The sequence below is a fragment of the Neoarius graeffei genome, chromosome 11 (genome assembly GCF_027579695.1).
Source record: "Neoarius graeffei isolate fNeoGra1 chromosome 11, fNeoGra1.pri, whole genome shotgun sequence".
Lineage (NCBI taxonomy): Eukaryota > Metazoa > Chordata > Actinopteri > Siluriformes > Ariidae > Neoarius > Neoarius graeffei.
The window spans coordinates 74,561,272-74,576,055 of NC_083579.1; the positions used below are offsets into that span (position 1 = coordinate 74,561,272).

Genomic DNA, 14,784 nt, shown 5'->3' on the forward strand with positions numbered 1-14,784 from the left:
GTGGATTTGAACATCCAAACACAACTCGGCGCTTTCACATCGTTATTTTTCTAAGATTCCATCAACAATATCCAATTTCAGCAAGTAAACAAGCACGGAGTCAGAGGAACCGAAATGACCCAGATAACCGTGGTTCCACGCGTGGCATTGTGCGGGATTAGCCCTGAGGCAAAGCTGCCTTTTTCCGGGATCCAGAAGCTGCGATTTATCAAGTTTTGTGCTTGATAATAAAATAACAAATGATTATTATTATCCCTCTGCTTTATTAATTAATTTTGGTCGTTACGATTCATTTTAAAGTGTTACAATAAGGCATTACAGACACTTTAACCTCCTAAGGCCCAAGCTGTTTTTTTTTTACATGCATTTTTTATTTCTCTTTGCTATTTGGGCTTATTAGAACCTGATTAGAATAAAAACTAAGCATCATCTTTTGATAAGATGTACTTTTAGAGAAAAAGTATGTCCACATATGTGGATTCTTGTTCCGAATTTCCATAAAGTGCTGTCCACGCATGTGACCGCTAAGCCCTAGGAGGTTAAATATTATTCATCCTTTAATTCGTCTGATTTCTTCACTGGATATTGCTGCCATCTCGCCCTTACATGGAAAAAGCGAATGAACGGAGAACTGAAAGTCAGATTGTTTGTTTCAAAACGATCGGCCTTCAAGAATCGAGAACACAGACGGGTAAGCTCCGACTCTCATTTGGATACAAAACAACTCGTCGTTTACCTGCATTTAGATTAATACGTGCAACCTGTATTGTGTGTTTTTCATCTCATCTCATTATCTGTAGCCGCTTTATCCTGTTCTACAGGGTCGCAGGCAAGCTGGAGCCTATCCCAGCTGACTACGGGCGAAAGGCGGGGTACACCCTGGACAAGTCGCCAGGTCATCACAGGGCTGACACATAGACACAGACAACCATTCACACTCACATTCACACCTACGCTCAATTTAGAGTTACCAGTTAACCTAACCTGCATGTCTTAAGACAAGGATTTTTAAGATGTTCCCTTGTTGACAGTTTCGGCGAGAATCTTCCGCCGCCTTCAAAACAGTCACCAGATGTCGAGTGGTGACGTGCCTTATCAGCTGATGTTACGCTACGGAGGCGTGAACGTCCCGCCCAATTTGACAGGTAGTTCACGCCTCCTGCTGTCAGGTCGCTCCCCCAGGACTGCGCTCCAGGTGTGTGACAGCGCGTACGCTCCCTGAAGAAAATAGATACCAGCGTTGGATTTTAGAGGCAGTGGAGATACGCAAGCGGGCGCAGAGGACGATGAACCGGGATGAGGGAGCGTACGCGCTGTCACACACCTGGAGCGCAGTCCTGGGGGAGCGACCTGACAGCAGGAGGCGTGAACTACCTGTCAAATTGGGCGGGACGTTCACGCCTCCGTAGCGTAACATCAGCTGATGAGGCACGTCACCACTCGACATCTGGTGACTGTTTTGAAGAAGGCGGAAGATTCTCGCTGAAACTGTCAACAAGTGAACATCTTAAAAATCCTTGTCTTAAGAAATGAACTTAAAATAGCTTTAATAGTTAGACATAATTAACTTCCACTCCAACCTAACCTGCATGTCTTTGGACTGTGGGGGAAACCGGAGCACCCGGAGGAAACCCACCCGGACACGGGGAGAACATGCAAACTCCGCACAGAAAGGCCCTCGCCGGCCACGGGGCTCGAACCCGGACCTTCTTGCTGCGAGGCGACAGCGCTAACCACTACACCACCGTGCCGTCCGTGTGTTTAAGTCACCAGTATAAAATTTAATTTGCTTCAGAAAGTGATTCTCAGTTCATCTGATTATTTAATTAGCCTTTTACATTTTATCAGTGAAAATGCATGCATGTTGTAGAAGTTATAACACCCATTCTGTTTTAACACTCTCAAATCAAAGTCAAATCAGTCTTAGTTGAGCGAGTCGGTAACGCTATTTCTTACTTTCACCATAAAATTTTATTTATATGACTTTGGTCTATAGCTGTAAAAGGCCTCGGCCTTAAAACCGGTTCCCGCTGTGACGTCACGCACTCGGGGCTGGCTGGCTCAGCGGGGCAGCTCCAATGCCAACTTTGCGGTCGATTTTAACTCTCAAAAATAGATTTTTAAAATTCCCATTTATGCAGCATACAAGAGTCGAGGATGGAGATACTATCCACTCAGACATTTATCTAAAAATAAAAGGTTCTGCGTATCTGCTTTAAGTCCTCAGATGCGTTTTTGTTTGATTGCGGTCGCCATGTTTTAAACTAACGTATATAATACACTACCGTTCAAAAGTTTGGGGTCACCCAGACAATTTTGTGTTTTCCATGAAAAGTCACACTTTTATTTCCCACCATAAGTTGTAAAATGAATAGAAAATATAGTCGAGACATTTTTCTGGCCATTTTGAGCATTTAATCGACCCCACAAATGTGATGCTCCAGAAACTCAATCTGCTCAAAGGAAGGTCAGTTTTATAGCTTCTCTAAAGAGCTCAACTGTTTTCAGCTGTGCTAACATGATTGTACAAGGGTTTTCTAATCATCCATTAGCCTTCTGAGGCAATGAGCAAACACATTGTACCATTAGAACACTGGAATGAGAGTTGCTGGAAATGGGCCTCTATACACCTATGGAGATATTGCACCAAAAACCAGACATTTGCAGCTAGAATAGTCATTTACCACATTAGCAATGTATAGAGTGGATTTCTGATTAGTTTAAAGTGATCTTCATTGAAAAGAACAGTGCTTTTCTTTCAAAAATAAGGACATTTCAAAGTGACCTCAAACTTTTGAACAGTAGTGGAGATCTTTAAAGTGCTGATGACACGTTTTTGATATCTTTGGCGATGTTTTATAACATAAAAAGTAATTCCCGATGATCCATATATTAATTCACGAAGGCACCTATTTTACAAGTTATGATAAAAAACGCGGCTATTTGGGCAAATTTGACGGGGCTGCAGCACCCAGGAGACGAAAGAGGAGGAGGAGCTATATGACGTCAGTGAAAGAACCTTCCTCCTAACTTACCAGTTTGTTGTTGATGCGACAGGTGTTCAGTTTATCATTATTAGTATTTTTATTAGACATATTATACATTTTTTATATTTTATATATATATTAGTTATTATGCCTTTGCGTTGCCAGCTTTTGCTCCAAAACCCACAAGGATGGGGTAAGTTTATTCAAGTTTCCCAGAGATCCCAAGCTGCATGCGAAGTGGGTGAAGCAAATCAGGCGCACTCGTGACAAGTGGGAGCCCTCACCAACATCCGTCCTGTGCTCTGAACACTTCGATTTGGATTGTTTTGACACCCTTCCCAGCTTAAAAGAATCTCTTGGGTGTTCAGTTCAGCACAAACGTGTGTTACTACCATCAGCAGTGCCTACACAGTGGTGCCAGATTGGGAGGTTTCCCGCCCAGTTGGGCGGTCTCAAGTGCATTTTGGTGGGTTTTGAACATATTTTGGGCTGGAAAACGTCAGCAGTATCTGTTGCCAGATCTGTTGCCAGATACTGCTGAAGTTTTCCAGCACAAAATATGTTTAAAACCCACCAAAATGCACTTGAGACCGCCCAACTGGGCGGGAAACTCCCAATCTGGCAACACTGCCAGTATTCCGGAGGGGGTCTACTAGTAGCTATGCCGGATCCAAAGACAGTCCTCCTGTCAGAACATGTGTTGTGAAACGACATAAGATAAAGGTACGTAGAGCTATAGATTCTACATGATAATCATAAACGTAATCATAAAGTCGGCGTGATATCAGTCATGTATTTGCTTGCGGCTTTCATGTAACTGCCGCCTAGCAACGAGAGGCAAAGGGTAAAGAGGGTAGGCTATCAGATTCTATTCAGAAGAGATCAACACAATTCTAGACTCCCAGAAGAGGAAGAGCTAGCACTAGAGAGTTCACCGGCGTTTTCATGCGCCATTTCCATTGAGTAGAACCAGAGTAGAACAGCCAGTGAACCGCAGCGTGTTCTTCCGCTGACGTCACAACATGGCCGCGAGCCACGGACCCAGTTTTCTTGCGCTGTGCAATTAAAAGTTGGATATTCGCGTAACAGCTTCTTTTCACGTAATTATAACAGAAATCTAACACGTTTGCCATGTTGTATAGTTTATTTAAGAAATTGCACAGAGTCATGTTCATGTCATCAGCCCTTTAAAGGGGTTTCTGTGGAGCTTTGTGAATGATTTATCCGGAACAGAACAGCAGGGAGGATTGAGAATTGAGCAGCTGTGGTTTGTTTACACTCGATACTAAAACTCGTAGCGTCCTTGCAACCATTGCAAAGATGTGCACAAAAAGTCCCCATTCTGTGGACATAAATGACACAGGATGTATCGTGTAGTGTCCTGATCCCCAGATCTTTAACCCAGCCACAATATAAAAAGTTGCGCTCTTCCAGGTTTTCATCTGTGTCCCCGTGAAGAACGATGTCTGCAGCAGCGGGTAGTTCGAAACGTCGGGGAAGTCGACAGATGGATAATTTTCCAACTCACAGGAAAAATCCTTCTTTGTTGGCGTATAAGGATCTAATCCCATTGAGCGGGTTCTATATCCACTTCTTTTGAGTGTACTTCTTGTTTTAATAACATGTTTGCTCAACACAAACATGGCAATAAGTCCTTGTGTTAATGGACCAGACTCCACTTTTGGATCATTAACCCCTTCTGACTGAGAATGCCCTGCGTACACGGTTTGGCTTCTGGCACATCCGTACGGTTTTAAATACAAAACCTACAGTTTGTTTTTACTGCATGTATTTTATTCCTGGGCTCCGATCTGGAACAGGGAGTGATGTTGCATCCCATTAATCCACTTTACAATACATTATTAGATTTGAATAGAATAGATGAGCCAAAATAATTGGGAATCTTTTTAATAGGCCCCAACTTGTATGACTAAGGGGGTGTTTACACGGCACATATTTGCATCGATGCTGCACCGATGTATTTTGTTGCGATATATCTTACACCGGTGTAAATTTTGTGCAGCGTTCACACGTCACAAACCTGCTTACTAGAGAGAAGCGTGTTAGCACCAGTGCAGCCCCACTTGCGTTCACACGGCAGTTTTTGCGACCGTGCTATACGATAGTAATAATGCAGAAATGAAATATGCGCATGCGTGAAAATGTACTTCCTTTTCCCGGTTGTCATGGCATCACCAAGCGCCGGGAAAACAACGTGGATGAAGACTCCGTTGCTGTTGATATTCGCCATTTTGGAAGCGCAAAATACCAGGATGCAAATTATGCAATGCCCGTATGTAATCAACTCTCGTCACGCGTAGCAAGTCTACCCCTGTAGCGTTCAGACGTCCCGTTTTATATCGGTGCTGCCCCGCAAACTAGCATTTACTCCGGAGTAAATTTCTTAAACCACCTCCCGAGCAGGGTTAGATTTGCGCCGGTTTAAGCAGCTTTCAGGGGCGACACCGGTATAACTTTGTACCGTGTGAACGCTCTACCGGGGCAGCCCCGGTGCTACACCGGAGTAACAGTTGCCGTGTGAACACCCCTTAAGGGGGCTTTAAAGCAGAAAAGGTTGAGAACCCCTGCACTAAAATATAATCCCCAACTGCTTCTTATTCACTATATAAAAGACTACATAAAGTCTAAGGGTGTATTCAGACCAGGATAGTTCGATAGTTCACTTGCTTTGGGCCGAACCAAATTTTTTTTTCTTCATTTTGGTGCGGTTCGCTTTCACACTGTACATTTTAGTAAGCGGACCAAAATCTGTCAACAAAGCCACGCGCCCTGAGGTTGTTCAGTTCAAAAGTAGTCATGGAGGCTTTCCGTGCTGTTATTCTTTTTAATGTCATCAAAGCTATATGTTTTTTCCAGTTTTTACTGTTTTCACAATTGTGCGATTACTATGCTGTTGTACAAGTAATTTATCAACGACGACGACGACAAAGGGCAAGGCGGCTACGGAGGATAGCGCTGATGAGCGCACATCATGTTGTGACAGTTCTGGCTCTTCACGCAATAGATGAATTTCTTTTTTGCGTCGCTAGTACCGCCACTTTTTGAAAGAATGTCCCCGATTTTAATGTAGGTCTGGCGGAGTTTCTTCACTTTTAGCCGACATTGTTCCGGGGAGCGCGTGAACCCCTTCTCCTTCATTTTCTCACCGAATACAGCAAACACGTCGGCATTTTTGTGTGTTCTCTCCAAAAGCTCAGATATGTGGACATCTGCCCATATATCCACAAGGGTGCGCGTTTCTTCCTCGGCCCACGTTTGCCCCCTACTCATTTTTTGTACTCTGTAGTCTAGCCTACCACTGGTCTGAATGACTGTTGTAAGGTTCCCTTGACAACCGAAACAGTGTTTGCACTTTGCGGTGGAGTGTCAAGACTCTGTTTCCCATAATCCTCGACAAACGACGGAAGCTCCCGATGCAGAAAAAAGCAAAACTGTCGGATTAGGTCCGGTCTGCTTTCACACCTCCAAAAGATCCGCACCAGGGTTCCTTTGGTCCGGACCGAGTCCGACCTTGCAGCTCGGTCTCGGTCCGCTTGTTTGGTCCGGACCAGAGTTCGGTGGGTTGTATTCAGACCAACCCAAAAGGTCCGGACCAAGGGAAATTTGGTTCGTTTGGTCCGGACCAAACAACGTAGGTGTGAATACGCCATAAGAAAGACATTCTACAGCCTACGTCGGCAACCTGATTCTTTTTAAATATTATGACGATTTGAACGGTATTTAAATAAATGATGTGCGTCTGAAAGTGGAAGACAAGTGATAACTGTTTAAAGGTCTATTACGTACAGCTGTGTCACCCACCAATGAGGATCATTGGCCTGTTCTTCATCCGGGATATACTGAACATGCCTGTGGAGATGAAGACGAGCGTTTAGGAGGAAAACAGAAACTGCAGTGGAGGAGCATTTACAAAATGACGGACATCGTTCATTAAGATCAGAGACGATTAATTCCACGTGGATTAAAACAAACAATTTATGATTCATATCAAACCAGGTCATAGAAAAGACAGTCTGTATGGAGGTCCGTTTTGTTTCATTAGTGAATGTGTGTACCAGCATGTTGTTTCTTCTTCCGCCCCACTGCAGCTCCTATTATCTGCAGAAGCTCCTCATCAGACGCTCCAGAGCGCAGACAGTCTCTCAAAGACACCTCAGAGTTTCCGAACAAACATACCTGCAACGCACAGAGTTCACAGACCTAAGCAGAAAATGGCGAAGGTTTACACAGGATAAAAAACATGATGCATTTTAAGGACCACCTCAGCCAACCACACACACAGAAACGTACCTTCAGGTTACCATCGGCTGTGATGCGCAGACGGTTGCAGGAGCCACAGAAATGATTTGACATGGAAGTGATGAAACCCAGCTGGCCCTGAAATCCTGGTACTCTGAAAGCCTGAGACCACACACATCAATCAAAGAATCAAACCATGGCCACATAATCTGTAGATGCCAACACCACAGGGAACCAAGGTTTACAACCCAAAAAAAACAACCTCAAATGTCATCAATCAGAGAAGACGTATTTGATGTTTGACAGTTGCTTTTATCCTAAAGAAAAGCTTAGAGTCTGTGCAAACTATAAAACGCCTAAACCGTCTCCTAATCAATATTTACGGTGGCGTAAAAATAAAACCTCTAATATAATTATGATGATTCCCCAAGAGCACAGAGTAACTATACACGGCAACGGGGGGGGAAAAGCACGCTGTGGATTAAAGAAACGCTCAAAATTAACAAGAGTGCTCCGAAAGGACAATATCCCCCGCTGGCAACTCCACCGTAACTCTGGTAAAATGCGATCGAATTGAACGGAATTGCAATATGCGTATTACCGACATATAACAAAGAATCCTGTGAAATTCCTCCAAAAATTGTGAGAGGAACTGATTTCAGAAGGCGAGCACCCTTCCTGGGATGGATGGACGGACGGACATCGCCACGACAATCCACCTTCGGGCCTTTCAGCCAGCAGGGGATAAAAATCGTGAGGGAAGTTGATTTCAGAAAGCAAGCACACCTTGATGAAATTGCCACAGTACAAGTTTGTTAATAATCGAGGGCATAACTCTGGGAAAATTTGCCCAAATTAAACGAAATTTCAATCTGCGTATAACCGTCATATAACAAAAGAATCCTTCTGCCAAGTTTGGTGAAATTCCTCCACAAATTGTGAGAGGAGTTGAGTTCAGAAGAATGTACACCCTCATGAAATCGTCAAAGTACAAGTTATTTAATCAAGGGTCAAAACTCTGGGAAAATTTTCACAAACGAAATTAAATCGCAATCTGCGTATTATCGACATATAACAAGGCCTTTTACCAAGCTTCGAGAAATTCGTCCAACAATTGCAAGAGGAGTTGATGTCAGAAGGAAAGCACACCTTCATGAAATTGTGAAAGCACAAGGTTGTTAATCAAGGGCTGTAACTCTGGGAAAATGTGACTGAATTGAACGAAATTGCAATCTGCGTATTACTGGCATATAACAAAGAATCCTGCCAAGTTTTGTGAAATTCCTCCAAAAATCGAGAGAGGAGCTGATTTCAGAAGGCGAGCACCCTTCCTGGGATGGACAGACATCGCCACGACATAATCCCCCTTCGGGCCTTTCAGCCAGCGGGTTGATAAAAATTGAGAGGGAAGTTGATTTCAGAAAGCAAGCACACCTTGATGAAATTGCCAAAGTACAAGTTTGTTAATAATCGAGGGCATAACTCTGGGAAACCGTCATATAACAAAGAATCCTTACACCAAGTTTGGTGAAATTCCTCCACAAATTGTGAGCGGAGTTGATTTCAGAAGAACGTACACCCTCATGAAATTGTCAAAGTACAAGTTATTTAATCAAGGGTCAAAACTCTGGGAAAATTTTCACAAACAAAATTAAATCGCAATCTGCGTATTACCGTCATATAACAAGGCCTTTTGCCAAGCTTCAAGAAATGTGTCCAACAATTGCAAGAGGAGTTGATGTCAGAAGGAAACCACACCTTCATGAAATTGTCAAAGTACAAGGTTGTTAATCAAGGGCTGTAACTCTGGGGAAATGCGACCGAATTGAACAAAACTACAATTTGAGGAGTACCGACATATAACAATGCCTCTTACCAGGTTTTGTAAACTTCCTCCAACAATAGTGAGAGAAGTTGATTTCAGAAGGAAAACGCACCCTCATGAAATTGTCAAAGTATAATTTTGTTAATCAAGGGCTGCAACTCTGGGAAAATGTGACTGAATTGAACAAAATTGCAATCTGCGTATTACCGACATATAACAAAAAATCCTGCCAAGTTTTGTGAAATTCCTCCAGAAATTGTGAGCGGAGTTGATTTCAGAAGAACGTACACCCTCATGAAATTGTCAAAAGTACAAGTTATTTAATCAAGGGTCAAAACTCTGGGAAAATTTTCACAAACAAAATTAAATCGCAATCTGCGTATTACCGTCATATAACAAAGCCTCTTACCAAGCTTCAAGAAATTCGTCCAACAATTGTGAGAGGAGTTGATGTCAGAAGGAAAACACACCTTCATGAAATTGTGAAAGTACAAGGTTGTTAATCAAGGGCTGTAACTCTGGGAAAATGTGACTGAATTGAACGAAATTGCAATCTGCGTATTACTGGCATATAACAAAGAATCCTGCCAAGTTTTGTGAAATTCCTCCAAAAATCGAGAGAGGAGCTGATTTCAGAAGGCGAGCACCCTTCCTGGGATGGACAGACATCGCCACAACATAATCCCCCTTCGGGCCTTTCAGCCAGCGGGTTGATAATAAAAATTGTGAGGGAAGTTGATTTCAGAAAGCAAGCACACCTTGATGAAATTGCCAAAGTACAAGTTTGTTAATAATCGAGGGCATAACTCTGGGAAACCGTCATATAACAAAGAATCCTTTTGCCAAGTTTGGTGAAATTCCTCCACAAATTGTGAGAGGAGTTGAGTTCAGAAGAACGTACACCCTCATGAAATTGTCAAAGTACAAGTTATTTAATCAAGGGTCAAAACTCTGGGAAAATGTGACTGAATTGAACAAAATTACAATTTGAGGAGTACCGACATAACAATGCCTCTTACCAGGTTTTGTAAACTTCCTCCAAAAATAGTGAGAGAAGTTGATTTCAGAAGGAAAACGCACCCTCATGAAATTGTCAAAGTATAATTTTGTTAATCAAGGGCTGCAACTCTGGGAAAATGTGACTGAATTGAACAAAATTGCAATCTGCGTATTACCGACATATAACAAAAAATCCTGCCAAGTTTTGTGAAATTCCTCCAGAAATTGTGAGCGGAGTTGATTTCAGAAGAACGTACACCCTCATGAAATTGTCAAAAGTACAAGTTATTTAATCAAGGGTCAAAACTCTGGGAAAATTTTCACAAACAAAATTAAATCGCAATCTGCGTATTACCGTCATATAACAAAGCCTCTTACCAAGCTTCAAGAAATTCGTCCAACAATTGTGAGAGGAGTTGATGTCAGAAGGAAAACACACCTTCATGAAATTGTGAAAGTACAAGGTTGTTAATCAAGGGCTGTAACTCTGGGAAAATGTGACTGAATTGAACGAAATTGCAATCTGCGTATTACTGGCATATAACAAAGAATCCTGCCAAGTTTTGTGAAATTCCTCCAAAAATCGAGAGAGGAGCTGATTTCAGAAGGCGAGCACCCTTCCTGGGATGGACAGACATCGCCACAACATAATCCCCCTTCGGGCCTTTCAGCCAGCGGGTTGATAATAAAAATTGTGAGGGAAGTTGATTTCAGAAAGCAAGCACACCTTGATGAAATTGCCAAAGTACAAGTTTGTTAATAATCGAGGGCATAACTCTGGGAAACCGTCATATAACAAAGAATCCTTTTGCCAAGTTTGGTGAAATTCCTCCACAAATTGTGAGAGGAGTTGAGTTCAGAAGAACGTACACCCTCATGAAATTGTCAAAGTACAAGTTATTTAATCAAGGGTCAAAACTCTGGGAAAATGTGACTGAATTGAACAAAATTACAATTTGAGGAGTACCGACATAACAATGCCTCTTACCAGGTTTTGTAAACTTCCTCCAAAAATAGTGAGAGAAGTTGATTTCAGAAGGAAAACGCACCCTCATGAAATTGTCAAAGTATAATTTTGTTAATCAAGGGCTGCAACTCTGGGAAAATGTGACTGAATTGAACAAAATTGCAATCTCCGTATTACCGACATATAACAAAGAATCCTGCCAAGTTTTGTGAAATTCCTCCAAAAACTGTGAGAGGAGTTGATTTCAGAAGAACGTACACCCTCATGAAATTGTCAAAGTACAAATTATTTAATCAAGGGTCAAAACTCTGGGAAAATTTTCATAAACGAAATTAAATCGCAATCTGCGTATTACCGTCATATAACAAAGCCTTTTACCAAGCTTCGAGAAATTCGTCCAACAATTGTGAGAGGAGTCGATGTCAGAAGGCAAACACACCTTCATGAAATTGTCAAAGTACAAGGTTGTTAATCAAGGGCTGTAACTCTGGGAAAATGCGACTGAATTGAACGAAATTGCAATCTGCGTATTACCGACATATAACAAAGAATCCTGCCAAGTTTTGTGAAATTCCTCCAAAAATTGTAAGAGGAGTTGATTTCAGAAGGTGAGTACCCTTCCCGGGATGGACGGACATTGCTACGACATAATCCACCTTCGGGCCTTTCAGCCAGCAGGGGATAAAAACGTAACCACTGCTGCAGCGGATGTAAACATTTCTACTTGTAGTGAGATCTTAATTATTAGGCTAAAACAGCGACTGGAGATTAATGAATAAATGAAATGGATTAAGGGTAGATACTCAGATGAAAGGCTGTGTGTATTCCTCTCTGCCAGCTGAGGATTAGATTTTTGTTTTCTTTAATTTACATTTGTGTAGCGATACACAGCTGTACGTGTTTAAGCCAGAAGAACCGCAGCACAGACAAAAAGAATCATTAGACACCAGTTTTATGCCAAAACATTCCAGTGATGTATTCATATTTAAAAAAAAAACCCTCAACATAATGGATAAGTCATGGTTTGAATGATTTAATCGTGGCTGACCTTGGCGGTTCCCGTCTCGTCTCCAGGAAGTGGCTCCAGACTGGGCCATTGCTGCTTAATGCAGTCCAGCATCTCTGCGTAACTCACCATCTTCCTGAAGTTCCACTTATTGCCTGCAGGAGGAGCCAGAATGAAACGATGCCGTCATCGTGTGCACCAAATCACACTGGCTTATATAAGCAGTCAGAATGTCTACTGAACAGCCAGAATTCATATTACAACTTCAGGGTTTCACAATAAAGCATCAGTCACAGAGAACGAAGAAGAAATCGCAGTTTTCAAGCGAATAAACAAAGCAATTCATGTTGGAGACGGGATTAATCTGCAACGATGACTGATTTCTCGCACACACTGAAGCTACCTGGAACCAAATCCAGTTTCAGGAATTTTGGTTCAAAGCTTCAGGTTTTCGTTTACTTCATGATTTTTTTTGAGCTGCTCAATACTACACACACGAAGTATTTCCCTTTGAATTGAACATCAATTGAGTGGATTAAACATGTTTAAGAAGAAGTTTACCATCAAAGGGCATGTACTCTATGAAGCGCACATCTAGAGGCTTCTTCTCAGTCAGAGTCACAAAGTCCAGCAGCTCATCTTCATTCAGGCCCCTCATCACCACGCAGTTCACCTGTGATCAAAGCAAACTGAATGCTGTACTTCGGACATCTGACTGTAAAATTACTCAAGGCCTTGGACATCTGACAACAAGCTCAACACTCTGGACGTTTGGTTGTGCGTTACTCAACACGTTGGAGACCTGGCTGCAGGTTAGGCCATTATTAAAAAAGTGTTCTGTTTCCGGTCCACCGGCCGGGTGAGTGCTGTTTGTGCGGTTGAAATTTTTTTTTTTTTAACGCCGGTTTTTCAACATTTTTTTCGGGTTCGTAAATCTAAAATCGAACTTGACATTTACACATTCCCAGGGCTTTCCACTAAGGCCATGTACACACGTACCCGGGTATTTTTAAAACCGAACATTCCCCCCCCCCGTTTATAAAAATGTTTTATCCACACCACCTCGTCTTTGAAAAAAATCCCTTCCACACATAAACCGAACATCTGCGTTTTCAATCACATTCATAAGCATTCCAAACCTGTAGATGGCATTATTTCCCCAAATCCTACCCCATAATCACATCAGAATAGCCCTCTGTTGGCGTCACTTCCGCCTAAACATAAAACATGGCGCCAAGCTCGTTCGTCTGGACAGATTCGGAGACAGAATTGCTTCTAAACACAATTTTGGAGTATAAACTTCAAAAGACGCAAGAAAACGTTGATTGGGAATCTTGTCAGTAGTTGGGCTTCTAAAATTAAACATGTAAATAGCACCTGCACAATAATTAACGCTTTCAAGGCACTACTCCGATCCATTACTCTTTGTCCATGCTTAATCTGGCTTCTGCAGTAAACAAAGGTCGCACGTTTGACGTCAGGGCAGATTTGTCGTCATTTTGTGACGTTCTAAAATGCAAAACTCCGGTTATCTCTGTCTACACAAAAAGGCATACACGGAGTTTTCAAAAATCTTCATTTTGCCCGGAGTTTTTTTAAATATTCGTTTTTGATGTGTTTTCATGTGGATGACAGGCCAAAACGTAGAAAAAATATCTTCGATTTAGCAGATACCCGGCTACGTGTGGACGGGGTCTAAGGCTCGTACTAGCCAGCCATGACAAATAAGTAGCCAGCTGGGGGGAGTAAACACAAAATAAACTCCTGTACAAGCAGTTCCCAGGATTAAATGCATTTTCCACAGACCATTTATTTATTCACTTTACTCAAATACAAAGTAAAATGGCAGTAAATCTTCTTTCTTTTCTTGCGTATTGCATCATGAGGTGTTCCTGGCTTGTAAATCTCTAATTTTCGGTGCATGACACATTCACGCAGCTGAGCATGCTATGAATTAACAACGACAACGGTCTGCAGTGGCGGCTACACAATTACACACTCAGCCAACATTTCTCCATTTGTGTATGAAAATACACTCCAACCACTCAGTTTGGGTTCATTTACAACCAACGGTGTCTTTTGATGCCAGCACGTAATTGAACCAGAGAAGACTGGTTTACCGGAGACAAAATAAGCGTCATCTCTGCTTCTGTTCCCTCCGACACACTACTGCCTCCGCCGCGTGCGCGCGCACTCTGAACTGAATCAGCTCTGCGCATGCGCCGTGCGGCACAAAAAAATGGCCGCCACCATGAAGGAAGGAGATCCGGAGTTTTCAAACATTTGCTTAAGTGTGAAATCGCAAAATGGTATTCTAGCGAACAACAAAATAGTAAAGATTCAGAAAAACAAATCATTCAGTGATCATTTTAATAGTGTAATTTCATCTGAACTCGGCCTAACGCTCGATTTAGAACTACAAAAAGTCCGTGTGTCGGACATTTTAAGTACCTTTGTAAAAGTTTTGCAAATGTTGCAGTCAGCATTTAAAATGCTAACTTAAAGTTTTTGTACAAGTTTCAGTTGATTAAACCGTCATAATTTTATTAAATGTGTCTGCTTTTGTAATAAAGTACTGAAAGAAAAAGCAAACACAGCATTGCGATTTCTTATCCATCCATATATAAAAAAAAAAAATCCCTCCCTCCCGACTGAAAATTTTTTTGTTCACCCGGTGGACAGGAAACGGATTTTTTTTTAAGGATGGCCTTATTTAATGCTTTGGAGGTCTGAGTGTAGG

General features: G+C 42.1%; 1 protein-coding gene across 3 annotated transcripts in view; it reads right to left on the reverse strand.

The window, feature by feature from the left end:
* mocs1 (molybdenum cofactor synthesis 1) overlaps positions 1-14,784 on the reverse strand; it is a 59,235-nt gene that overhangs the window by 7,080 nt on the left and 37,371 nt on the right. For 2 of the 3 annotated variants that reach the window (XM_060934713.1, XM_060934714.1), the window contains 5 exons: positions 12,606-12,717; positions 12,087-12,199; positions 7,299-7,409; positions 7,064-7,184; positions 6,810-6,857 (listed from right to left, as the gene is read on the reverse strand). In XM_060934713.1, the coding sequence (XP_060790696.1) occupies positions 6,810-6,857; positions 7,064-7,184; positions 7,299-7,409; positions 12,087-12,199; positions 12,606-12,717 (505 nt within the window). Of the gene's footprint in view, positions 1-6,794; positions 6,858-7,063; positions 7,185-7,298; positions 7,410-12,086; positions 12,200-12,605; positions 12,718-14,784 lie in introns of all 3 variants that reach the window. The other variant, XM_060934715.1, reaches the window with a different exon arrangement.